Source organism: Nelusetta ayraudi, unplaced genomic scaffold (assembly GCF_046127955.1).
Source record: "Nelusetta ayraudi isolate G7.1 ecotype Tasmania unplaced genomic scaffold, CSIRO-AGI_Nayr_v1 ptg000168l, whole genome shotgun sequence".
Taxonomy (NCBI): Eukaryota; Metazoa; Chordata; class Actinopteri; order Tetraodontiformes; family Monacanthidae; genus Nelusetta; species Nelusetta ayraudi.
The window spans coordinates 2191530-2218583 of NW_027466218.1; the positions used below are offsets into that span (position 1 = coordinate 2191530).

The 27054-nt window shown below is 43.4% G+C and overlaps 2 protein-coding genes across 2 annotated transcripts in view; one reads left to right on the plus strand and one right to left on the minus strand.

The window, feature by feature from the left end:
• wdr1 (WD repeat domain 1) overlaps window positions 1-27054 on the plus strand; it is a 73401-nt gene that overhangs the window by 30047 nt on the left and 16300 nt on the right. The gene's annotated exons all lie outside the window — the stretch shown is intronic.
• ptpra (protein tyrosine phosphatase receptor type A) lies at window positions 1682-26809 on the minus strand. Its single transcript, XM_076014462.1, has 22 exons — window positions 26368-26809; window positions 16975-17021; window positions 16575-16656; window positions 15382-15837; window positions 11336-11435; window positions 11167-11240; window positions 10595-10731; window positions 9878-9968; window positions 9636-9712; window positions 9511-9547; window positions 9298-9395; window positions 8997-9116; window positions 8192-8358; window positions 7959-8094; window positions 7729-7878; window positions 7523-7616; window positions 7309-7385; window positions 7062-7196; window positions 6583-6708; window positions 6341-6492; window positions 5340-5475; window positions 1682-5173 (listed from the first exon to the last, which is right to left on the minus strand). Exons 2-22 carry the CDS (start codon window positions 16993-16995, stop codon window positions 5099-5101), a joined length of 2541 nt encoding a protein of 846 aa, XP_075870577.1. The 5' UTR covers window positions 16996-17021; window positions 26368-26809; the 3' UTR covers window positions 1682-5098.

Genomic DNA, 27054 nt, shown 5'->3' on the forward strand with positions numbered 1-27054 from the left:
ACCCTGTGTGCTGCAAGGGGATTGGATGAGGCACGATGACGGCAAAGTGCGTCTGTAGTGAGTCACAGTCCTCCATTTCACACTCACCTGTCAATGAGAAATGATGGTCGTTAACATTCTCAGAGACCTGAAGTCTGACACAACAGACTTATTGGAGGGATGTCTTGTCTTTTTGCGTTTTATCAGCGTGGATTTTTTTTTTGTTTGCTTTTTTACATCTGTGGAGCAGCTTTGCAGATCTTTAACTGTTCCACTAAAAATATCTTTTGATCTTAAAAACAAACACATAATTAGCCCTCTGTTTACAGCCGCCGGCAAAACGCTGGATCATAATTTCCTGATAAAACTGAAAATCTTTTTCGGGGTTGGGGGCAAAATGAAAGCAGTCTCAGAATGTCAAGGTAACACCTGGCTGGGGGTGTTGCCATTAACCTGAGTGACCAGTGACCTTTGTGACATCACAAAATGAGGATTTTCAGAATTGCATGTTTGATCCCGTACTTATTTAAAACTGACGTTTAAGGCAGACATTTATTTAATTTGGCATTTATTAAAAAACGAATGTAGACTTTGTCTGCTGTGAAGATAGAAACCTAAAAGCAGAGCACTGTGAACAACTTTCCAATTGCAATCACCTCCTTGAATGATAATGTGTGGAGTGTTTTTGTAAAATAGGTATCTTCAATGATTGGCAATATACATTGTTGTGCACAACAACCAGACAAGTGCATAGATTGCAAGTTCGACGCTGTAATGCTGTATTCCAGGTATTACCGCATAGACACATATTCCACATATCGCTTAAACATAACCTCATTGGATTTGCCAGTTAATTATTTATTGCAGCAAAAAGTACATTAATATTTGATGAAGGGTGAAGGGGTTGAGGTCTGATTGAACACCCCTCAAGAGTAACACTCCAGAGGAGTGTCTGATCCATAAGACACAGAAAGAGTGGCAATTATTTTGCACCCCTCTCCCATTAGTCTTCATTTAGAGGTGAGCTGTAATGATCCTGCCCTCAAATGAGTGACTGCATGAATGAGACACACAAGCTGTTTCTACTAATGTTGTAATTGCATTTAAAGAGCCAGTCTGAAGATTTAGGAGCATCTAATGGTGAGAAAGCATGTTGTAAAAGCTAATTTTCAGGCTAATGCCGTTTTCATAATTTTCCAATTGATTTCAAATCTTTTGTTATGTATGGGGAAAGAAAAAAGAACAAGCAAATCCACATTCTGGGTGATTTGTCAAGGCACAATATGCCCGCCTCCTTCTAGTGGACCCGCGCTTTCTGACTAACTTTAAAGTCACTGGCAAATGAAAACATAAAAGTGTCAGTGACTTTATCTGAATAAAAATGTTTTCAGTTTCATATCATTAGAACCCTTTTACCCACAGTGGCCTTTGAAGACACAAGGAAAAAGACACATGGTAAAATCTCAAGCACTTTATTAGGTTCGAACAGTATCAGCTTAGAAAGGCCTTGTGGCATTATATAATTATATATAATTCTAGTCATATATATAATTATATATACATATATTCAAATGTTGAATAACAAAAACACCAGAAAACAAATGTAGGCAAATTAAAAATAGGATTTGCTTAAGACAATCGCAGCAAACTAAAAAAAAAAAAAAAAGGCCAAAACGCCCCCGCACCTCCTCCTGACAACACATTTCTAATACGTTTTTTTTTTTTTTTTTTTTTAAATGGTCCCGATACAGTTTGAATTTACAGCTTCTGAATAAGCAAAGAAAAGGGAAGCTGGAATAAAAGAGGTTAAGGGAGCTGACAGGAATGAAATATAAATAACATCACGTTATGTACAACAGGGAGACGGCAGTGACCGAAACAAAAGTTGGTCCAAAGGGACAAATTGGACATTGGCCAGTGGAGTGGGCCAGGAGACAAAAAGAGACATGAGAAAACGAAGGAGAAGAGGAAGAGAAGAGGGGAGTAAAGTCAGGCTCTACTCGTGCTTCAGTCTAACGCTCTATATGAAGACATTTTTGATTCTCTGGGGAAAATGAAATGCTCCAATGGGACAAAAGAAGAAAGGGATGCGGAACAGAGATTTTTTTTTTTTGTTCTTTTATTTAGTTGTTGTTGCTGGAACCTGAGTATCCACAGCTGATTATCTGTCATGGATACAACCATAAACGGACATGGAATGAAATGAAGCCTTTAATTCAATTCAAAAGTGACCTCAATGTTAGTTTTGCTCTGCACAATCTAGATCTACAGTGTCATTTGAAGGGAATGTGAAAGGAAAGATGATGGAGTCTAATTCCTAGTCTCAATGAATCATTAGACTGCAGAGGAAACACATGCCATTTTATTCTTGGAAGCTGCAAAAGTTTGCTGTATATAAAATTGGGTTTGATCTTTTTCTTTTATAAATACACCGGTGAGGCACTTTTTTTGTTTGTTTTTACAGTTGACTTTAATAGCAAAAAGCAGGTCTGATTAGTTGGCACAGTGTTGAGTTCTGCTTTTGAGCTGAGACAAAATGATCACCTGTTACACAAACACGGACACACAGAGACGTGACAGAGCCACGTAAGAACCGAGCTACAGGCAGAATACAACACTTTCCCTTCCTCTGTCACTCTAAGAATGAACAAACACAATGTCAACCAACTGAGAGTGAGGGCACTTGTGATGCTTTGGAGCAAAACAACAACCTGAAATGACGAAGCACAGAAAGCCAGTGATGGGTCAACTGAAAAATCTGCTACTTATATATATACATATATATATATATATATATATATATACATATACATATATATATATACATATATATATATATATATACATATATATATATATATATATATATATATATATATACATATACATATACATATGTATATGTATATATATATATAATGTGTATATATAAAGTCCTGATACACCTCCCTTATGAGTGTTTTGACCTTGACTCATGTTCTTTTTTTTAAAAAACATTTTTTGGTTCCATATTCCTTAAAGGCTTCGCTTTTGGTGCAAAATAGTGCATTGAGGGTTTCAAACAATCAACGTTGATACAATCAGCCTTCTTGAATGTTTTTTGTGAGTACTTTTAAGGACGTCTGCCGTCAATAAATTATATTTGATTGTACTCCTTCCCCTTGATAAAAGCAGTTCAACAAAGGAGTGTTAGTGTAATGTATTAGTGTGATTATAATAATAATAATGATACTAATAGTAAAAACGATAATAAAAGCTTGGGGTTTATTTTTAGTTAAAACCTACTTTAGAGCAATTTAAATTCCATAATAATAATAAAAATAAAACATCATAATACAACCGTGTTAAAATCTATTAAAAATGCACCTGAGGTTCTAAATGCTCCTCTGGTTGAATTTACAAAAAAAAAAAGTTTAATTGCTTAATTGGAACAGTTCAAGCAGCCCTGCTATCAGTCTCTTTGTTTAGCTGACAGACTGGAAATTGGGACTAAGCTTAAAACCCTGCAGTGACCTCATCCAAAATTATATATTTAAAAAAAAAACAAAAAAAAAAAAAAACAATAATTCAAGTTTCAGAGTCCTCACAGTACAGCCATTAAAAAAATGTAGCAACCACTGCATGGCACACCTATGTGATAAAAGTAGCAACAACAAGAACAAAGGGCAGCACTCGTAACAGCATTTCAAATAAAAGAGAAACATTCTGTGACTTCAGCGCTCACTATGTGGAGTTAGAGGGTATTTTTTGGAAGTGAAGGTACAGCAATGTGATGCAGGGCAATAGCATTATTTCTCTTATCAAGTGAATTAACCTGGCACTGACCTAATGGGAGCGGGGGGAGATGACAAAAGAAAAAAAAAAAGAAAAGAGAAAAGCTTTGTACAATCAACAAGAAACACTGATGTCTGACTGTAAACAAGAAAACAAATGCTGCGTCCCGTTTGTCGCTTCCTACGACGCAGCAATCGTTTAGTGTTTGACTTAATGCTTCCTCACCAACAATCGTAATGATGTGGTGACACTCGTAACGAGTCTGACTGGTTTTCTTTTTCCTCTACCGCCCTCCTGGGTTCCCCCGATACACAGCGGTGGGAGCGTTAGCGGTGAAATAGCTTTCCAGTGCTGTTTCACGGATGACAAAGTATTTACAGACTGCGCCGCTGCGGAAAACCAAGTGGCTGAAAAACTTTTTGGCACTCGGTGGAGTCGCAGATAGAGAAAGAGAGAAAGAGAAAGTGAGAGATCAAAACATGCCAGTTCATGCAACAAAAAACAAAACTAGAATGGTCTCTGGTATTTAGCGTGTGCTGTCTGTGTCTTTTACATAATTACGAGTTAAACCTCCCCCAAAAAATTTAATTAAACCAAAAACCCTGAAATTGACTCGATGAATTGGGATTTCATTGTTGTGTTTAAGTGTGTGTGTGTGTATGTGTCTGTCAGTGAATGTTCCGCTACCACGTGTTGCTACAGCGCAGCTCCAGCCAAAAAAAAAAAAAGTCTCCATCAGAAGGGGGGATCGAAGGGGGTTCGAAGAAGGAAATTTGTCCAACCGTCATTACCTTCAATTGTTTTTTTCTTTTTCACATCAGCCTCCAGAGCGTTAGATTTATACTCATATATATTTATAGATATTTATATATTTACCAATAAAATACAGGTGCCACCTAAAAATGCAGCCAAACTCAAACTGTGTCTGAAAACAAAAGTAATAAGAGCAACACAGTCAGTATATATGTACATATGGTGGGGGGGAAGGGGAGGGGAAGGTCAAAGGGCTGTATTAACAAGAATATTACAAAATATTCAAGAAGGCATCTCAGTAATTTTCTGTCCGACTGTGCCGCCCTGGTCCGTTGGTGTCTGTTCCCTTTTCCTCGGGGGCAGCTGATCCCATCCACACGTCAACCTGGGATGACTCTTCTTTCATTTGGATGTTGTTGGGTTTTTTTTTTTTGCTTTTCCTTAAAGAATCCACCAGATGGGAATATGCAGCTCTCTGCATGTGTGTGTGTGTGTGTGTGTGTGTGTGTGTGTGTGTGTGTGTTGCGGTGCAGCGTGTGCTCCAAGCTTGCAGGGAAATGTACACAGATGTCCCGCGGCAGGCTGACCCCCCTTACTTGAAGTTGGCGTAGTCAGAAAAGGCATCGATGTACTCCTGGACCACCTTGTAACAGAACTCGTACTGCTCCTGAGGAGGGAGGAGAGTCGAAAAGAGATTCATTTAGTAGGGAATTCAAACATTGTTACACCTCTTGCGTTCAAGGTGATTGTTCTCTTAAAAAAAAAAAGGCCTAAAAAGATGTTAAATGCTTATCAAGGCTTCTTCTCTTTAGGAGGTGTCCTAGTCTACTCACCAGTGTCTGCACCATGTGGGGTCTCTGCAGTCTGAGGCTCTTGACCGTCTGGAACACATCCAGGATGCCCTCTGCCTTCACCCTCTCCAGGACTGTGCTCAACGCACAGAAGGTTCCCGTTCGGCCAGCACCGGCACTACACACACACACACACAAACACACATTGAGACATTAAAGAACCAGTTAAACTGTGCTAAGATAACAATCCGGGCTGGACCAGCTTCCCAGGCCGTTACTGGCAGGCACACACTGCCGGGAGCCATCGGACTGGTTCATACAGGTTGAACGATAAACCGGATCAGGACGATTGAAGAAACTACGTAGACGTTTACGGGTCTAAAGTCTGGCAAACACTTTTGTGCAAAGTCAGGAAGATTTTTGCAAAGACAGGGAATCCTGCAGGGCCACCGTTTCCAAAAACTACAACAAGATTCACAAAAGATGATGATGCACTGAGGGAAAAGGGGAAACATTAATACAAGTAAATAATCAGGAAAGTCACAACCAACAATACATTTAATGCTTTAAATCTCATAAATTGAAGCCAAGAGAATCACAGGCCTAAATCTGATATTTCTCAACTGAAACTAGTGTTCACTTGCAGGATAATTAGTGACATCTAATGTTAACGTTTTAGCCCTCAGCACTGGTCTGGTCATGTTTGGTTTCACTAGTTGGCAGCTTCCTGCATGCCAGTGATAGCTGTGCGGTTGGTTTTGGTTGGTTTTGTCTTCATGAAATCGTACTGCACAATGTGCACAAGATGATACTGGAGACTAGTGATCTTGTATTTCAAATTGTTTGCAGTGCCAAGACGACAAGAGGTCCAGATTAAGACGCAACGACCGGCGCTCACCCAGATGACCGAGAACATGAACAGTGGCTGTGTTTCCAAGGTGTATGGTTTTGCGCAATTCTAGGGGTAAAGGAAACGCAGGTAGTGTTTGCATGCTTGCAAGGGTTCATGCTTGGAAAGTTGTTGTACTCTAAGCCGCTGTTACCTGCAGTGAACTGTGATGGGGTGGTTGCCGGACTGCTGCTGCTGCTTCTGCACCGCCGCGATGATGTTGATCATGCCCTTACCGTCGGTGGGGATGCCCACCTCCGGCCAGCCGTGGAAATGGAACTGACGCACCGCTCGTGCCTTGTTCTCCTGGAAATATAAGGATCGGGACTTGTTTCAAAAGGTACTGTGGAAAAGAAAACGTGATGGCGGAGACGCTGGATGCGGTCGTTTTCTCACTCTGTTGTTGGTGACCAGAAGCTCCCGCACTGTGTAGCTCTCGTTCTCCTCCTCCCTTTTGATCTCAATGGAGATGTCCCCGTGCACCACTGAGCCGTCACTGGGCCAGTACTGTGCACACTTTTCCTGTAGAACGAGGATGCATTCCATGTTAGCATTGCCAACACTGACATACTCACATTTGAACCAGTGTAGTAAATACTGGACAGCCATTTCAAAACTCTACACACTTCCGAAGAGTAACGAGACTAATTAATGACTGGAGGGAAGGGAAGAGACCCCAGACCCATCAAGTTTGCTCCTATTAAAATGATTTATCTGGAATGACTGTTGAATTTCTTCTGCTGCCTACACTCATCTGATGACTAAGTTCCACGAGCAAATAATGGAATGAGTTGCTTCCATGTTATGAAGAAAACAGGAAGTTTCACGCAAGCACAGACTGAATCCAATATTTCACCTTGGCTTCATGCACCCACCTGCCCTCTCTCCTCCAGCTCTGTGAGCATGACTATGGAGCAGCTCCTCCACTCCCAGATCATCCTCCAGAAGTCCTCGATGGTGTGCTGCAGGGGGCCCTGGCTCGCCATGTAGGAGTCCTTCTGACGGTAGCCCTGAACCTCGGACAGTGGAAATTCATATTAAAAAAAAAAAAAAAAACACACAACAACTGATCAGTGATGGAGGGCTGATTGACTTAAAGATAAACGTTGCTTTTCCACTCACGTCGATGAAAGAGGCATTGACGTAGTCCGTGTTCTCCTCTCCTCGCTTGACTGGAATGATCACCCTGTTGAACTCGTCTGTCGGAGGCGAGGCAGACAGACATTAGCCCTCACTCAGCGCTACAGATTAGCACGGCGCCATTCACCGCCGTGCACAGACACAATAACGCCATGCAGACCGGAGGATCACACCTGGCGTGACCTCACTCACTCACATGGAATGATCTGAAGGACTCTGTTCTTCTTCATGTTTGCCGGCAGGTTGCCGGTTCTCATCTTGTCATTCTGGATCTTGATGGACGTCAGCTTCTAGAAAATACGGGAGAAGAATGGGACACAGTGTGAGGGGAGGCAGGGCAGAAACTGCAGGAGAGCGAGAGGGAGGAAAAAGCAGGAGAAGAATCGCCTCATTGTGAGAGACCTTGAACTCCGCCTCCAGACCACCGCAGCCAGCGCTGGGAGAGGGGGAGTAGAGTTTGGCCAGATGGGACTCCAGAGAGGTCACCTCCAGCTCCGTGTCTCCGTACAGATAGTGCTCCAGCAGCGCCTGGAAGATGAACACGTACTGCATCTGCGGGGATGGAGAGAAGGAAACGTGAGGGGACGGTGCTCCGCGGCTGCACTCAAGAGGCGGGAAACTCTGAGCCGTACGTCAGTCTGGACCATCTGACATCGCTGTGCCCGGATCCTGGTGACGAAGCCGAACACATCCACCTTCCTCTCGGCCACCATCATGTCCAACATGGCGTCGATGACGATGAAAGTGCCCGTCCTCCCGACGCCAGCGCTGACAGACAGGACCAGGGCGGATTGTGAGTGAAGATGACAAGACGAAGCCAAACAGCCGACCGTGAAACAACACTCAGGCCTTTTCTTTCACTTACCTACAGTGGACCACAATGGCCCCAGCGTACTGGGAGTTGCAATTCTTCACTTTTTTGAGGAACTTGAGCATGCCAATAGGAGTGAAGGGCACTCCGAAGTCTGGCCAGCTGGTGAAATGGAACTGGGTGACGAGCCTCTGTGGTTTCTTCCCCGACACGTCTCCCACCTGAGGGGCAGCAGCACCAGGTTCAGAGTGAGCCACAGAGCAGATGACCGAGCTTTCATTTTATTGGCAGCAAGTTGCAACTGGAGTCTTGTTCCAAAGACTCCATATTCAAACAGTTTTTCAGATCTTTGATTGCATCCCAGAGCAGCCTTGATGCCATTAATGATTCAACCAACTATGATCCAAAAGGCAGCAAGAGAACAGCACTTTTAGCCCTCTGTTTATAGCCAAAACACTTGATATTTGCTTCATACAACAGCTCTTTTATTTTTTAGAACTTATTTTAGAACTGCCAAAATTAATTTTGCAGACAACGGGACTTTGACATTTTGAAAAATGCATACATTTCAAAAGTTTTAATCACAGGGGTGTGGTATCTGATTTTGCAAAAAGGAAATCACCCCAGTCACCCTAGTTATCTATTATCAAGTTTTAAATCAGGTCTTGCGTTTTAGCACATAATGATAATTCTGAAAGGTAGACCAGCAAATGAGTTTGTTAAATCAGTGCTAGGGAGCTCACTGACTGGCTTGACTAGAAGGGACTGTTAAAGTGAATTTTTCAGAATGTGGAAGCTTCAAAGAGCTGCACATTCCCCTCGTGTATTTAGTCTCTTCCAAACACGGCCAGAATTTTACCTGCTGGATGCAGAACTTGCGGATGGTGTAATCCACCAGAACCATCATGTCCTCCACAGACACGCGAATGTTCCCATACGTCCAACAGCCCTGGTCCGGCCAGTACTGGGCACACTTGCACTGAAACCACAAGAGTGGTTTTCATTAAATGCATAGGATAGAGGTTAGAGATAGAGGTTTAACAGTGCATTTCTCCATTTTACATAGAAAAGTTGACGCTACTAATACATAAAAAAAAACACTTGATCTTCTGTTTATGATCCCTCGGGGAACCATCATCCACAAGCTTGAGATCCTTCACCTCTTTCCTTTCCTTCAGGTTGGTCACCATGACGATGGTGGCTGTGTTCTGCTCCCAGATCATCCGCCAGAAGTCATTAACAGTTTCCTCCTTCGGCCCTAGGAGACAATGACAAATACGAAAGGGCTCCCAGGTGAGTACGAACTTAATAAAGGTGATCATAATGACAGCAATAAACCGCGTTTCTTCCACAGACACAAGCACAAATAATACCTTGAGCTGCGATGAATTTATTCTTCTCTTGGTAACCCTGGAAAAGTAGGTTAAGAAAAAGGCAGAGTGAGGATCCAGCGCATCCAGAAGCACGAGATAATTGTCTTATAGACGATTATACAAACATTTATGAAGGAGGCGTTGATGAAGTCCGAGTCAGGGACTCCCTCCAGGGGTAAGAGGTGGACTCTGGAGTGGTCGTCTGATTGGGAGGCGGGATACAACAGTTTATTAATTAACACAAAGTATCGAGTAGAATTTGCCCATCTTGATAATCGGTGCATGAACAAATGGGACTTGACAATAAAACAAAAACAGCAGAAAAGCCTCTGTAGACAGACAAATCATTTTTGAGCTTCTCACTTACATGGTAAGATGTTGACATATCTGTTCTTTTCTTTATTCTCTTCCTTGGAGGCAGCGTCACAAGATGCCTGGATTGGGCAAACTGGCAGTGCCTGAATAAAACACACATAAAAATCAAAAAAGTTAATCAGACTTGTAAATCACTGACTTGTTGTAATGTAATCTTACATTTTATTTTATTTAGTATTAAAATAAATTACAGTGAGGAGTTTACCTATCTGATGTTCAACCAATCTATCCATTAATATCGCAAACCTTTTCGCTACTGCCCTGGGTTATTCCCCCCCGGCCCCCGAACGCCACATTTTCATACATACAAATACACATACTTAACAAAGCTTCTCGAGCACTGTGGTTTTTAATGATGTGTCATGCTTTGGCTAAGCGATACATTTGCCAAAGTCAGAGCACATAAAGGTCAGGAATTTAATTCCAGCTCTCTAACTTGACTCTTGGTTGTCTTCTTAACTGCAGTCCTTGGACTCATAATATCAACACGAGGCTGCTGGTCTGACAGGAAGAATGTCCAGTGTGCAACCAGCAGTAGCTGCCACTGGGACTGCAGACCAGAGTGGTTTAGCACTGCAGGAATTTCCCTTTGACAGGGCTGTCTTTGATAAATCTTTTAAGCTATTTGAGCGAAACAGTGTTTCTGACACGCCCAGACACGTGTGTTGGGTAAAGTGAAGATACACGTGTTGCCATGGGTTGTGCGTACATTGAACTCCTCCCTGAACAGCTTGTTGTCGTCGGCCATGCGGCGGTTGATTTCTTCCTCCAGCTTGTCGATGGAAAGCGGCGGGTACTTCCTGTTTGTGCTGGGCGAACGGGCCAATAGCGGAACACTCTGGAGCTCTGCGCCGGCCGTCAGGAAGGGAGGAGGCGGGAGAGGAGGGAAGGAACCGGGAGGGGTGAGACAGGTGGAGATAAAGAGGGGAGACAAGAGAGAGAGACAAAGAGTCAGACCGTCTGCGGCCATGCTCTTTAAACTTTTTAAACACAGGGCTTTGCTGCAGCAACGGCCACCAGAGGGCAGCGCAGTTAAACTCTGTGGGGCAGGCAGACAAGCGCAGCCCTGACTGACTGTTAGGTAATCACTCCCCAACAAAAGCCTGCTGCCAACAGCCCGGAACACACAGATCAATCGACTGCTCCAACTGGGAGGGAGGAAACGTGTTTAGTCAAGTCGGCTCTTCCTCCCGTCCGCTGATAACACGCGAAAGACGCCGTCGAGCGCCGGTGACTCAAGCGAGTGTGTGCGCAACAGTGATTCACGTGCGCATCTTCTACCTGTATCGTCGGATCTCCCGTTGGGCAGCCTGAAGGAGTTGGAGTGGCTCCCCGCCTGCTTGTATTTCTTGAACCTGTCGGTGGAGACACAGCAGAGTCGACGTAAACACACACGTATGCACTCCTGTTGAAGACTGCTTCTCTCTCGGGTTGCCGTGTGATAACCCACCTGAGCATGTAGAGGATGATGACGATGAAGATGATGACCAGAAGGGAGGACAGCGCCACCATGACGGCTATGATTGCCATGTCGTCGGACTGGCTGTTATCTGCAGGGGCACAGAGGGACAGCAGTTTCAACAAAAATGACAACAGATTAATGGTTTTTGGTTCCAATTTTCTCGGTACGAAACTGCACGAGGGTGTCTTAACACTTGAGATGAGTCACTGTCTTGGATCAAGTCTGATTGCCAAATATCGTTGCCTTTAGAAAACAACTTTGAGATTACGTCATCTGAAGTCTCGGTGGCTTATTAATGCGACCCATGAGTTTAGCCCAACAGATCATCATCTGGAAATAGCAAAAGTGCAGGACTGTGTACTGAACACAGTATTGCATGTTTTTACTCAAGAGTAGAGATGTCAATACCTCATTCACTTTTAGTTTTAAAGATCAACAAGCTGCTGACATGATTGTGATTTACTGTAAAACATATTTACAATCACTGTTTTTCACTGGACTTTTCCCTGCAGCCCCTTAAATACACACAAAACAGAGGACGGCCTCAGCCTCTGTCACCATCACCATCACCATCACCAACCAGCATCTTTCCATTTCCATCGTTACAGTTTTTTAAGCCAAAAACTGCTCTCAATACAAAATACTAACATATTATCGCCTAAAACACAAAATATATGTTTTGCAAGAGCTTTTGTTTTTCTAAACCAGGCCATTTACTTCTTTAGTTTTGTCTTTATACATCCTTATTTTGTACCTTGTAATTTGCAAATGATTTTTTTTTTCAAACTCTTTCTATATTTGATTGCAGAGTGTCTTTAAAATACCCCAAAACATGTAACTTCATGCAGGAGACAGTCAGGTTTTAGTTGACCTCTGCTCCTTTCACCACTGACCTGCATCTTTCCATCAAGGTAAATATTTCTGATAGAAGGAGACACGCACACGCACACGCACACGCAAGCACACGTGTCCAGATGAAGTAGTCCAACATCTCAGCATCCAAAAATACCAAAAACGGAGCACTGCGGAATCTCACTTAAAGTATACATTATATATTGGTGTCCATATCATGCTCTGTGGTTTTAACTGACTAATCAGATATTCTTTATTAACTCTGCATCTGAATCCAGCCTTCCTCCAAATCCCTTCCTCTAACTTCAGTTTTCAAATGACCTCTGCCTCTTTCATCACCGGCCAGTGTCTTTCCATCACGGCTGTCCTGGTTAATATTTCATGCATCCAAAGACAAGGTGCGTGGTGAGAGGTGCCCGGCGGTGAGCGTGCAACAGGCTGTCGAATCACAGTTTAACTCGGGCGGCGCCGCCGACCCTCGAGCTTCTATAACCGGTCGCGAGATGACAGCCGACACGGCTGGCGGTATAAAACACTGAAACATTCAGGACGTTTGCTGTGAACTCCGCATCCATTATTTAGGGTGTAAATGTTAAATGCTCTCTGCGTGCCTCCGGGGCGGAGTGCACTCGGGGGCCCCGGCTGTTGACGGAGGCCTGCGGACATGATGGATCAGCGCCGCACGTTAGACATTACAAGAAGCAAGTTCTCTATTATCTGCGTTGCCCCCTGTGGAAAACAATGGCTTAACAATTTGTTTTTTGCTAAAGTTACTGGGACCTGCAGTCTTCGTGGAGCCCCAGTTAACGCAAAGCACATGAGATCTGCCAGGACAACAACATGAGCTTGTCCACGCACACGCACGCACACAAAACACAGCACTGGCTGCTGTTTGTGTGCCGGTGACTGGTCAGTAAGACACGCACGGCGGCAACAAAAGGGGGAGGTTTTTTCCAGAAAACTGCAACGGCGGTGGCGGTGACAATGCAACGACAAAATCAGCTGTTCCGCAGCGTGACTCCAAAAAAATTCAAGAAGCTTGTCGGCCACTCTGCAGCTCTTCTGTGCTCTGATAAACACTTTGTTTTAGACTGAAAATCTTTGAATGTCACCCCTTCACCTGCAGGCTGAGATACAGCAAAAAATAATTCATAATATTGCCTTTTTTATAATTTACAAAGCAAATTTTATGGATTGTGAAGATAATGCATGTCTTTGGAATCTGGAAGTTGATTCATAGAAGACAATTTAGAAATAATATTGATCTAAAAGTGCAAGAAGTTGAGTTTCTCTTTATCTAGAACTCCTATTGGCATGCTCAAGTTCCGGAACTTGAACGCCAGTTTACGGACAAAAAAAGGCGATGAAATAAAGAACGAAAGGGAGTTATACGGAGGAAAGAGGTTCTTAATATTTAAATTCCGTATTAGAAGTAAGAGTTTTTTCAGGGCCGGTTATCTGGTTTGGCACCGCCCTCATTAGTTTGGATGGCTGGTCAGGTGCAGATGTGTCACGTCAGGGTATTTCCAGCACCGTTACAACGGAGTCTGAAAGCAGAAAAGTGTTCAACCATCTAAAATATTTAAGGGTCAACTCTTGACCAAAAAAAGCCCACTTGCTTCTTCTCTCTCTTGTGCTGGCTGCTGCTATGAATAACAAACGGCCTGATGGAACTCGGAAAAAGAAAATCTCTGAGACTCAAACGCGGTCGCTCGCCATGAGAGCATCCAAAATTTATTCTGATAAAGGTGAGTTTTGCTACCGCGTCTAAATCTTTAACCTCTGCGTCTGTTGCCTCTATTTCAGTGGGGCTATGTTGACACGTCACACTGGGATTTGTCCGGAACGAGCTGATGACAAGTGGCAGCTCTAAATGCAGACTGACCCCAGAAAAGGTGAGAACTTTATCAGTGACACCAAATGAATTTGACAGGGCCAGTTGTTTATATTTAATATAGTGTGAAAATTCCTCTTTGATAACGCTGCACTGAGCTGAACTCACTGAGACCAACAGCTGAAAAGGTTTTAGATAGAGATGATTTTTCGATGATGTACTTACAAAAACAGGCTGCAGTTCCACTACATTTTTTTTTAAAATGTAATGGTCCCTATTTTTAGCTTATAAGAGTTATAACATATTACAAGACCAAACTAATCACACATGCTGGCAAAACAAGTTTATGGGCTAAGATTTCGCAACAACTTCTCAAGACAATAACAGTGAAAACTTTTCTCAGGGAAACTCTGCAAGGACCAAGGCCGAAACAGAACCAGAACAGAACCTTTCCTGTGATTTTCCTCACTTCTGACTCAACAAACAGCAACACGGCCAGGGCAGGACCCACCCACGTTAGTTTGCAACCTATCTCATTACAAAAGATATCATGAACTAATATGGTATGTTCGTACGCAACTGACTGCGCTGATCTCTGACAAGCCGATTGTGACAACACCACCTGATTGGTTGCTCCAAGTCGCTGTTTCAAATACTGACTTAAACGGTCAATATCTATATATGAGGGATTTCTTAATCTGGCCTTGACCAGACAGCAATAAAGTCCGGTAAAAAAAAAACCAAAAAAAAAACAACCAATGAAGAACAAGAGGGAAAAATCCAGATGCTTCTCAAAGGTTTCGCCATATTCAACTGGCATTTCACTTTCAAACAGGTTTTAATTAAAAAACATGTCTGTGCATACAGCTTCACCGCACTTCCCAAAACTTTTATGCATTAAGTCATTAACTTCTGAAGTCCTCCCACAAGTGCCCCACACTCAAGAGTAAAAGTGGTCCAGGTGATGTTGTCAGCTTGTGTGCAACCCACCAACCATGGCAGTAGAACACATCACACCCCAGCAGTGCCATGACTGAGCCGGAACCCATAGCAGCCCCATCAGGGATTTTCCCAGTTCCCCCCATTGAGCCCATCCAGGCCTGGACAAAGAAGACGATGGGATGTTTTTCCCCTGTTAAAATGAGGTAAGACTGTCTCTCAGCCGAGGTTGCAGCCAGCGGTGCACCTGACATCTGTGTCTGCTGCGATTCGTGCCAGCATGACAGCATACAGCGCTGCATAGCTTGAATGCTATTGGACAGAACGGGTGAGCACGAGCTGTGGGAGAGTCTGACGGTGGATGGAGGCGTTGTATCAGCCCAATAAATAAGCACAGACACACACTCACCGTGCGGGGTGAGGTCCGAGGGAAACTCCATATCTGGTTCTGTGGTGGCCTCTGTGTCCATGGTGACCTCCTCCCCGTACAAATCTGTAGTTGGCGTGTCTGGAACAAACGTGGTCCCATTGTCCACATCTTCTTCTTCTTCAGGGGGTGGCAGGAGAGGGTCTGTGTCCGGAGGCTCCCCGGGGGCGTCGGTAGGAGTCTGGGGGAGGGGCAACAAGCGGCCGGTGCCGTTTGGACCGGACGGCTCTGCGTCCTCCTCCACAACTGTGCTCTCAGTCGTGGTAGTTGTCATTTTCGCTGCTATTGTGATTGTCGTTGCTGCTGCTGTCGTGGTTGTGGTTGTTGGTGGGATGGTAGTGATGGACGGGTCTGGAGGGGCAACTGCAGGTGCATCTGTGAGGCTTATAGAGGGCAAAGTAGGAGGGTCTGTGGGTGTGGCAGTGACATTATGAGGCCCTGCAGAGAAGACAAGGGGAAAAATTAGTTTAGACAACAATTTTCAGTAATTTGTCGATCAATATGAGTAAAAACTTTAATGTATTGGTAGTGATGGTGTTTAATTTTAAATTAACTCTCCAGAATTGAGAAGGGCGAAAAGACTTAATTGCATGATTGTCTGATGTTTTTTTGTTCATTTCTTTTCTAGAGGGTAAAATAATTGTGATTTGACTTCGGTGGAAGATGAGATGACAGCTCTTTGGTCATGGGAAACGTGAGGGTCCTTTAACCTTACAACTTAAGAAGGAAATGCTCAGTCATGGACCATGTTTCAAATAAGATCTGCTGTGGTGAGACTGTATGAAACTGTATAGAAACATTTGTTGGATGGATGAAGTCGCTGGATAAGGGTCGTGGTTTTGTTTGCTAATAATACCCGTGCACATTTATTTAAAGAGCACTCTTAAGGAAACAGCCATGTTGCGCCACCACATCTAGTGCAGCCCTAAACGTGGTTCTGCTCAGGGTTTTGTGGCCATTAAACAGGATGTAAACACAGACAACATCCTTAGAGCTGTAACAATGGCTACCCTCTAATCCACGACTCGATGCCTCACTTCCTTCGGTGAGTTGGCACGAAGAGAAACAAAAATATCATGCACAAAAATACCAACATCAAAGCAGTGCAGTGCAGAAATATATGATAAAACATTATACAATAAGGGAAAAAGGGAATCAAAAGGAAAGGTTCCTACTTGTGATGGGGACAAGGTCCTGGGCCGAGACCCCAAGGGCTAAACCGAACAGCAAGAGCAGGGGACACACACCCATTCTGCCCTACAACACACACGCACGCACGCACGCACACACACACACATACATACACACAGGATGCAGAACAAAAGAAACTGCACGTTAGTCAACAACAACAACCTCTAACCTCATTTCAACCCTCCGAAACCAAAATTACTTAACCTAAAGATTGTTTTCATATCAGATTAGAAGAGCGGGGGTTTATGTATTGTATAATCCTCTATTAATACATGCTTTTTAAATCCATGCTAATCCCACATTTTTTTTATTTTACTTTTAAAGGGCAGTGCCCGAAAATCTGTAACGCAGGAGGTTGGCGTGTGTGGTTTAAAGGCTGTTTACCTGAAGATGTGGCGTGGGCATCAATCACTCATTCGCACTGCCTGGTCCTACACAGCAAGAGAACAGACATTTCACATCAGTTACCACATCATATTACTTCTCTGCGCTCGAGATTCCGACACATGTATTATTTATTGAATATATATCAGGATTTGCACTTGGAGATGCAGCTGCTAAATATTCAGAATCATTCCTTTCTGGTTCATATCATGACCACGCAATAGAATAAAGATTGTGCTTCTTGTACAATCACCAGGGAGGATTAGTCAGTAATTTCTCTTACCAAGTGAACAATGTTGCAATCTAGAAGAACAAAAAAGATTAAGTACAGTAGTTAAACTCCATAGAGATGAAGGATGAATTTAGTTTGATGAAGATCACAGTTCCATGTAGTCTCCAATGTCTTAAATGTTTCTATTTAGGTTTCAAATTAAAAATGTTTTTACCAAATTATCATTTGACGCTCGTAGTTGGAACTACGTCAAATCTAAATTCCTGTATTCACACAATGTCAGGCGCTGCAACTGTTGGCTCTCTCATATGAAGATGGTGGGGCGATAACGGGGACAAAAAGACGGACGGTGTCACAGAAAGTCCCGTCCTTCCTTGGCCGCTGCCGTCCCTTTGTGCCATCTCACGGACCTCTGTGGCTGTTGTCTCCCTGATTGAGCCGTGATAATCCTCGCACCTAATCCCGTGGTCTTGACCCCGGAATAATCCAGACAGTCTGCCTCTGTTTACAGATACTTTAGCGGCGCAGCGAGCCAAACGCCGTGGCGCTGCCGCACACAAACTACCGCTTTACAACGTGGATTATTGCATCAGTGAGGTTGAGGATAAATTGGGCGCTAAGAGCTCTAATGGTTCCAGTTGCCAGTCGGCACTTGAACCGAGCTCATTCATTGCCGCAGCCAGAAACTGGGCAGTCGACGCAGAAATGTTGTCAATGAGGAGGCTGTTAACCCGGAAATCCAATTGTTGCAATCGCTGACTTTGGCCCGTTTGTGAATCTATGCAGCCAACAAAATGTCCACTTCAGCAAAGAGTTTGACTGTCAAAAAAATGGGCAATTTATAAAAGTTAAAAATTGTTACACGTCAATGCAATTCATCAAATAAATCTCATACCAAGACCATTAATCACTCATAACAATACTAAAATATTTTTCGTTCTTTAAAAAAACGTTTTACGACATAATATTAAATTCACACAAAACAAATCAGTGCAACTCAAACTTCTGTAGATTGAAACCCATTTAAATTTAACAATTTCCCGAGTAAAGTCTTTTTTTTTCAGTGACTCACAAGTAAAATCAATCATTTGCCCATGCAAGTGCAGTGCGTGTAGCCTTCTTCCTGTTTCCTAATCAAATCTAAAGACTGAACTTGCAGGCTCCAAACCAGTTTACAACCTCTGATCCTACTCTGAGCAATCGACTTACTAGGAGCTCACAAAAGATGTGACTCACGGCAAGCTGTTTTCTCAACAGCTTGTGAAATCTTTCCTGACTGATCTGATGATGAGTTAACATCCTGAAGTTCAGTTGGGATTGGGAACACCCTCAAGATGCACTGACATAATGACACACGGGCCAATCAGAACAACAAAGGCTCAACAACAACGGTGGTGCAGCCTAAAGTGACATTAGGACCGACTCCACCTCCTCTTCCAATACATCCATAAATCTCCTCTCTGCTCTTCCTCCATATCAAAACATCCAACATGCAGAGACCCTCAGATTCCCGACCCTGTCCATCCTGGTCACTCCCCAAGAGAAGCTCAGGTGTTTAACCTCTGCTACCTACAGCCTTTTTCTCAGTTCTACATGTTTTCTTTGATTCTTGCTCTTGGATCACACCTGAAAGTTTCCTTACAACCTGCCTGCAAACGCTTCTTCATGTGAACATCTAAAAAAATGTGTTTATGTGTGGATGAAGGGCCAAACAGCATTGAAAGAGCTTCGCCCACACGTGTGGACAAGGCATCCGTTCCCCTGCGCTGAATGCACCCTGGTGGGTTAACCTTATGAACAGGTATATTCACGGTAATTGGTTTTTTTCCCTCTCTTTTCTTGGTGAAGCATGACTCACTGTATGCCCACATGCCTTCCAGGGACACAGCCAGATGATGTGAGACAAAAGCTGGTCCTGTTGCTAACCTTTACCTTGCGGCTGCTGCGGGAGGTTTTTATCGAGCGGCGTACACCCACGAGTGCATCTTCCCTGGAGACGTATCTTAATGTGTTTTGATCTCTGGAGAAGAACTTTCTGTGTGTGTGTGTGTGTGTGCGTGCGTGTGCGTGTGTACGTGTAAATGCATGCAATTCAGACACAAGCGCTGGTGGAGAGCATTATTAATTTAGGAGGTACTGGGCAAGCAAAGGCTTTTCATTTGTGCCATTTTTAGTTTTGTCAGGTCACGCTATTAAAAAAAAAAGACACTCTGCACAGTTTGTGCAATTCACGTGTCAAAGGCCGAGCATGACAAAGTGCAAAATATCAGGGTTGACTTGTTTCTTTGAATCTAATTTTTCTAATAATTTTCATTAGTTACAGTTTTCTTCCAGTGTTTTTTTGTGCTGCTCTTTTGTTGACGGACCTCAAAGAAGCTGCTCACTTCCTACCACTATCGATTTAATCTCATGTTTCATGGACAGAATTGAGTGCTGAATCACTGTCACCTTTACTGAGATTTCCCTCAATAATGCTCTTAATAGTGTTTAACAGGAGTATTGAGAGAAGTATGTTCGTTTGTTAAACAAATCTCCTTCCAAATACTGCAATGGCACCATTTCCTGCAGAAACATGTCAGTGCTCTTTTATTAGTGAGTTAAAAAAAAAAAGGAAAAAATAAATAAAAGGCAGTCATGCATCCCATCCTCTCCTCACTTTGGGGCCGGTGATGTGCAGCCATGTGCATGTTTCTGGCAGGGTAAATGCCTCCATTGGTGCCCTGCAAACCCTTCACCAATACTGGAAGATGGTGCACACGCTGAACGAATTTTACACTGGTTACAGATTTTGGAGGAGACAAAGTGGATTTGCTGCTCTGTTTTGTTATCCTTCATCTGCGTCATCCAGTTTTGTTTCATCGAATTTGTTAGTCTTTTGTTTCTTTGAGAATGACACTACGTCCTGCCATCTTTGTCTTCTTCTGACACAATAACGTGTCTAAACTGCAGCGACTCAAGTCGGCCTGATCACCTCACACCCCTGCTGATCCGATTCTGTGCCCAATCACACACGCACCAATGGATTTCTGCACCAACGTACTGTCCAAACTATTGCTGATTTGTGCGGACAACGTCAGCATTAAAGATGTTTCTGTACCCCCTCACCCAATTCACTTTAAGAACAAAATCTGTGATCTATGCTTCGGAAATTTGATGCTCAGTTCAGCTCAGTCAGTGCCAACAGTATTGTTTTAATAAAAGTCAATTTGTGGAGTCAACACATCTTCCTTCTGTGTGTTCTTTGCTGAATGTGAAAAACATAATATGGGCTGGCTTTCTGGGACAAACGGTTCAGTCCTATTTATGTTCTTTTATAGGAAAATACTGAAAATATTACAGTGGTTTCTTTGTTTAACATACTGTTAACACGGTGTTCCAGTGGTAAATAACAATTCCAACTGTTGGCAACATGTCTTGCTACATATATCAATAAGACGACCTGTCCAGAAGAAATGTAGATAATTTTTGCACCATAAAAACTTAACAACACCTATAAAATAAATAGGAAACCCATCCTGCTGCAGATGTACAATATTTAGATAAACTCACATTTGGAAACAATGTGAAACAGTAACAGGAGAACAAATCTCTCTTATCTGCAGCATATCAGATTCCCAAAAAATCTTTAGCTTGTGTTACCGCCACTGCTGTGCAGAGGTCGATGCTTCATGTGCATGCAAGTGGAGAGGCCGAGTCTGGAGACGCTCGCTTGCTCCCTTGGTCGCTCTCTTGCTCCTGCCTCAAGCCAACAGCAGACTTCATACAAGTGCAATCACACAGTGGTGAAAGGGCTGGGCTGTTCCCATGCCGTTTCATTCACACTGTGAAAGGAACACTTATAGGTGGGATATAAAGGAAGTCCAATTACATCTCCATGACAACCGAGGGCCAAGACGCAAGATCAACGCAAGGTGGTCATTTAATATGGAGAGTTCCCCGTTTGGGGCCGCAGATTTCACAGATGCTATTGTGTTTTTGTGCGAACTTTGGTTGAGTAACAGGCATGTTTCCTTGTGACTCGATGAACATATTATTACTGTAAGCTTTTAAATAACTGAAGGTTAGAAAAAAAAACCTTGGGATGGGAGTCTTTAGGAGTTGCTGTTGGTTTGTTTCTTCATTATCTAAAAATGAATAATGAATAAACTGTGATCCAGACAACAAACTCTGTTTTCTGCGTTATTCTACCTAAAATGTACAAAAAAGTATTAATAATTCATCAACAGCAGCCTGAGGCACTTTAGCTGGTTGGAAACCGGCGGGCACAAAGTCGGAGCTCCTCGCTTGACATGACACCGGCAGCGGTGGTCGCCGGGGGACTTTGCCATTCATGCAGAGGAATATCTCCTTCTGGCTTTCTACAAAGCATCCTGTTTCCCTCGTCGCTGCGGCGCTAGATAATGCTTGTCTGTCTGTCTACATTCATGGCATATTAATACTGTTTCTATGTCTTGGGTGGAGGGCTGCGGGAGGGGACAGAAATACTGCTGAATGCCTCTCTTCACAGGAGACTGAAGTCTGAAGGCTCAACCCGGGACTGCCGGGACTCTTGCTCCCAGAACGACCACAGATTATATGTCCCCTGCGCCACATACAACAGCCACAATCCTCTGGACTTCCCTTTCTGAGGGCTACTGCTCCCTGCTGCTGTGGTTTGTGCTCCCGTTGGCCTCGTTCACGGGCTGGTGAGTTGATGAAAAGAAGCATGGGATTACTATTCCGGCTAATCATATGGGCAAGAGTGACCGCTGCGCCCGTTATTGAGCCTGTAATGATGATTTGGTTCCACCAGGCTGGAAGGATCAAGAGGACTCGCTTGCTTAAAAGTGGTGAGTCAGTGGAGCTCTGCTCCGCCTCGGCCTCGTCGTTGTGGGGTTTCTCACAAAGCCTGCCAGGGGCCTCTCAAGGTTTCCCACATTGGACAGAGAGAGGATGTAAAGGCGCAAAACAAGGCTTCCCCGCAGAAGCCACCATGACCTTGGAGCATGGTGTGGGGCCAGACGGTCAACCCAGGAGCCACAGTGAAACTGGATTCACTTCTGCTATTTTGTTTCTATGCTGGCATTAGAGCACAGCGTATTTTGGTTCTTTTCCCAATCGTGCCCCTGGTGTGAAGTACTGAATTCTATAAGGCCATTTAAGATTGCCATTAATTAACTATTTAGACTGAAGCATGTCTTGTTATTCTTAAGCGGAGACCTATTTAAAAATCAGATCACATTCAGGGATTAAAAGACTCTGGGCCAAAATCTAATGAAATGGGGAATTGTAGACTTAGCTGGGTCAGTTTAGAAAGAGAAAAAAAAAAGGGAAAGCGCTAAGCTATGTGACCACGTCTGCAGCCATCTGAGTAATGGCTCAGTGCACTTGAGTGAACATAGTTTCACTCACTAGTAAGTACAAAGCACATAATAATGACTACAAAGAAACTTGGTGTCATAATTAATTTTGGACGTTAGTTTACAGCAGGCATTACGCTTCTGTTGATTTGTTTCTGAAGAGTGAACTATTTTCTATATCATGCGCATAGTCATGAGGGGGGCAAGGCAAAGCAGTTGCGCTTTAAATGAGGTAATGCCATCCATATAGCCAATGTATGGCATTCAATAAAAATTTTGGGCATTTTTACAAGAGTCTTGTTGGCTCAAGTATAAATATTTAAGTCAAACAAACACTTGGGGGTCGGTTTACAAAAACAAAGCACAACTTCAATGATTGAAAAGAAAAATGGTCGGAAATAATTGAGACTGAGAAAAAACATCTGCGATTTTCCTTCACAAAAACAATAAAATGGCTTCTTGTCCAAAAACTGTGACTTTCAGCCACATCAACATTAATTGCTTCCATTACTGATGTGTGCTAGACAACAATAAGAGAATTAATGAGACACAGCCGAGTTGAAAGCATTGCGCAGGAATGTTACTACACTGCTTTCGCCACACTCCTATATTCAGACCAACTATTTTACCTCAAGTAAGAGCAAATGAGCCTTCTGTTGAAGTGAACCGTACTGAAGGAAGTGTCAATGACATTTTTAGATCCATCTACGTCATACATCACCTTAAATCCCAAAATATTAATTATCCAACGCTTGTGTGATTCAGCAATCGTCTCACATGAGCAAGGTGTTAAAGACAAGGATTATTCACACAAAGTTTATGTTGTTCGCTATACCACAGAACACAGCAGAGTTACAGTGGGTAAGCTTTTCCCAGTCTGGACAAGACGCTTGATTCATGAATTGTTAGTCATCACACAGCTTCATTTCCTGTATTGCACAAAAATAAATGTGATTAAAGTGGAATGAGATATCACATGTGGCTGACATCAGTCCCCATAATGCCTTTTAATCCTTTTAAACGCAGCTCTGTTTATCCCGATAGAGGCTGAATTACAGTGCTTTTCCACAGTAAAACATGCAGACCAACAGGTGGGAACAAAAATACACCTCCTGTCCAACCCCACCCTTAGAGCCAACACATAATATTGTGTCAGCAACCTGAAATTGTGAAATATCATCAACAGGGGTTGTTTGAATTCACCTATTGAAACCCAATATGTCAACAAATGCCATTTCAAGCTACACCTTATTTTTATTTATAGAAAGTAGGCCAAACATGAAAACTGTTAGAATCTGTCAAGCTCCTCTGCTGACACCCTTTTAGGATCCTCGGACGGAAATAACTCGCTTTTCTCAAAATAAATTGGAGAAGACAGGGCAGCACAAGCAGCAACTTCGCTGCCTTCTTTTCCCATTCTGACGTTCCTGAGATGTGGCTGCTTGACAACCAGAGACAGCTCTACAACATGTTGGGAAAGATGCAGGCGTGCCCAGACCTGACAGGGAACAGAGGTCAACGTACCGGCTCCCTGTCACCTGAGTTCTAGGTGGTACAGCTTGAACTTCGCATTTGGATTCTTTACTTTGACCTGTGCCAGACAGCCCAGGGTGGAGTGAAAAGCACACAGTGGAAAGTTGTGCTGGTTATGTGCTGCATCTTGGTTAATGTTAATAAACTAATCCAGACAGGATGAGTCAGGCTTCAGGAAGACAATGCAAGGGTGTCTTTCGGATATGACAGCTCATGTTCCGCTGTGCCAGGCCTCCTTGGGCTGAGTAACAACTGTCACTGCTGATTTTTGGGTTTTCAAATCTTGAGGAGCAGAAAATGCTTTTTACTGAGCCAAGTCAAGACAGATTATTATTCACCCGAGGATGTTTAATTGGGGCTTCTTGCTCATGAGGTAATGGCAGCTCAGTAAATTAATATTAAAACTCGTACTGTGTGGTTAGGATCTACTCTTTAAGATGGGTGCGGTAAGATAATACTTGCTGTAATTTGTGTTTTACATAAAACACTAATTTATGTAAAACACAGTAATCAATAAGTGCAAACCGAAAAAATACTTGTTCTCCAGACTGCAAGAGCAGAAAGAAGAGTCGTGGTAAAGGGTAAATTCAGAATGTGTAGTTGCTATGGATATCACATGTCATTATTTTCATATTACAAGCATTGGGAAAATAGGTGTTCTATGTTAACTCTGTGGCATTATAAATATTAGGGGAAAATATCATGAGCTGGGACAATGCAAATCAATCATCATTATTATTATTATTATCATCCATGATACGATGCAGATTTAAAAAGAAAAAACGCTCAATCACTCCACTCACTGTCCACTCGAAGAAGTCCATATAACGTAAAATGTCAGGTCTGTATGGGTGTGAAGTGTCATTGTTTCCCATTACTAAAGTCAATTAAACTTAAAAAAAAAAAAAAAAGAAAAAGAAAGAAAGAAAGAGAGAGAAACAATATTTGTGGCAACTATAAAGTGAGTCAAAGCAGAAAAAGATCCATCGTAAGAGTCTTAAAAGAAGAAAAATCTACTCCTTATGTTGTGTGTGGTACGAAAAATTCTCTTGCAAACTGGCACCGTTTCCATAAAGACAGATTTGTCTGGATTGAATATCAATCGATGGAAACGGCTTAAGCTGAATACTGATTCTCACCAGGCAGAGCAGAATTAAGGGAAGACGACAAAACAAAGAAGTATGGTATGTGGAGGCTACGTGTCATTACTTCCAACTACAAAGCTGGTTGTAACAAATGTAAATATGTACATAGTTTGTTATAAGCGGAGGCACGCCGGCTATTCATCCACCATAGGGCCTTGAAAGTACACTTGGAAGGTTAGTGCTCAGGAGGTAATGCCGGATCTTGTCGATGAACAAACGAAAGAAAGATACGGCTGCTGTGATTGAGAACCACTATGCGTTCGGCGTCGAGTGACAACTTTTGTTGCAGACTGGCGCTGTATAAATAAACACAGATGTGCGTTCAAGCGAATACCTACGGGTGCAAATGTTCAGACTGAATTCTCTTCCTCCAGATTGTCAGTAGAAGAAGAAGAAGAAGAAGAAGAAGAAGAAGAAGAAGAAACAAGGCAACCGCTGTGATTTGACAGCCCATACATGTTAATGTTATGGCGACCCAATTCCTGAAGCCCCCTCCGCCCCCAGCCTCCCTTCTCCCCCTCCTCTCCTCCGGTTCCTCCACCCAGACAGTTCCCCACCCTGTTTGGACGTGTAATAACAAAGCGTTGACCAATAAAGTGTACTTTCCAGTCGTCAACCTGGGAGCGTCTTCCCACCAACGACCTCCTCATCTTTGTTCCGGTGCGAGCATCAGTAACTGAAACAAACCGAACTCGCTTGGGAACTTGGAAGTTAAAAAAAAAAAAGAAAGAAAGAAAGAAAGAAAGAAAAGGAAGTGGAGAAAAAAAAGAAAAGAAAAGAAAAATGCCGTGACGCTCCTCTCAAAAGCCCCCTTCTCTCCAGGAGCCCCCTTTGCCAAAAAATAAAGAAAAAAAAAAATCTCCCTCCCTGCCTCCGAGCTACTTCTGGAAGCCAGAAGTTTTTAAAGCTTCGGGTAAGCAAAGGCGCACCGCTAGACCCGACGATAGCTGGACATTGGTGTCACGTACCCCGAACGCGAGAGGGGAGAACCAAAGTGACGGTTTGTGGGTGACACAACGCCGGGGAGGAAACATGCTAGTACATCGGCAACAAGCCTGGTTCGCCTTCTGCGCAGCGAAAACAAGGGGGAGAGGAGGAGGAGAAGAAGAAGAAGAAGAAAGGGAAGAAGAAAAAAAAAACTCACCGTAACTCTGTTAGCGGCCTGATGGAACCACAAGAATGGGGGGAAGACCCCCCAAAGTTGGACTGTATCCTCTCCTTCTCTTCCACGTTTTTTTGAGAATAAATAATCCCCTGTCTCCACACCCCAGGAGCAGAGTGTGAGTGGGGTGTGTGTGTGTGTGTGTGTGTGTGTATGTGGGGAGAAACCTGGGTGAGAGCAGAGGAGGGAAACACGATCCGGGACACGCTGCCAAGCACACTTCGCGGCCAGTTTATCTTCCAAATCCAGGCGAGCTCGACAATCCCGGGCCAATTCCGTCGCCCGCTCGAGCCCGCCGTGCCCTTCGCGGTGTACTTTCGAGGTCTTTCTGGCTTTTAAATCCCCGCAGTTTATCCGCTGTATCCGAGCGCGTCGGCCGACTATTCTAGTCCGCCATGTTGTGTATCAGTCCGCAATAGGAAGAATGGGAAGCGAGCAGCAAATTCCCAAGCCAGGCCCCGTCTCTTCCCCCGCCGCCGCGCCGCAGTGCGCAGCGACACCTAGCGACCGACCACGGAGTCTTGGATTGATTTAATCAGTTAGTTTGCAAACAGTAGATACAAAGGGGCCTCCGAGCGGTTCATGAAAGAGCCTTGGCTCAATTTAAAGGCTCTCTTTGTGCATATAAACAGAATACATCTTCTTATAAGACAGAGCAAACTATTATGT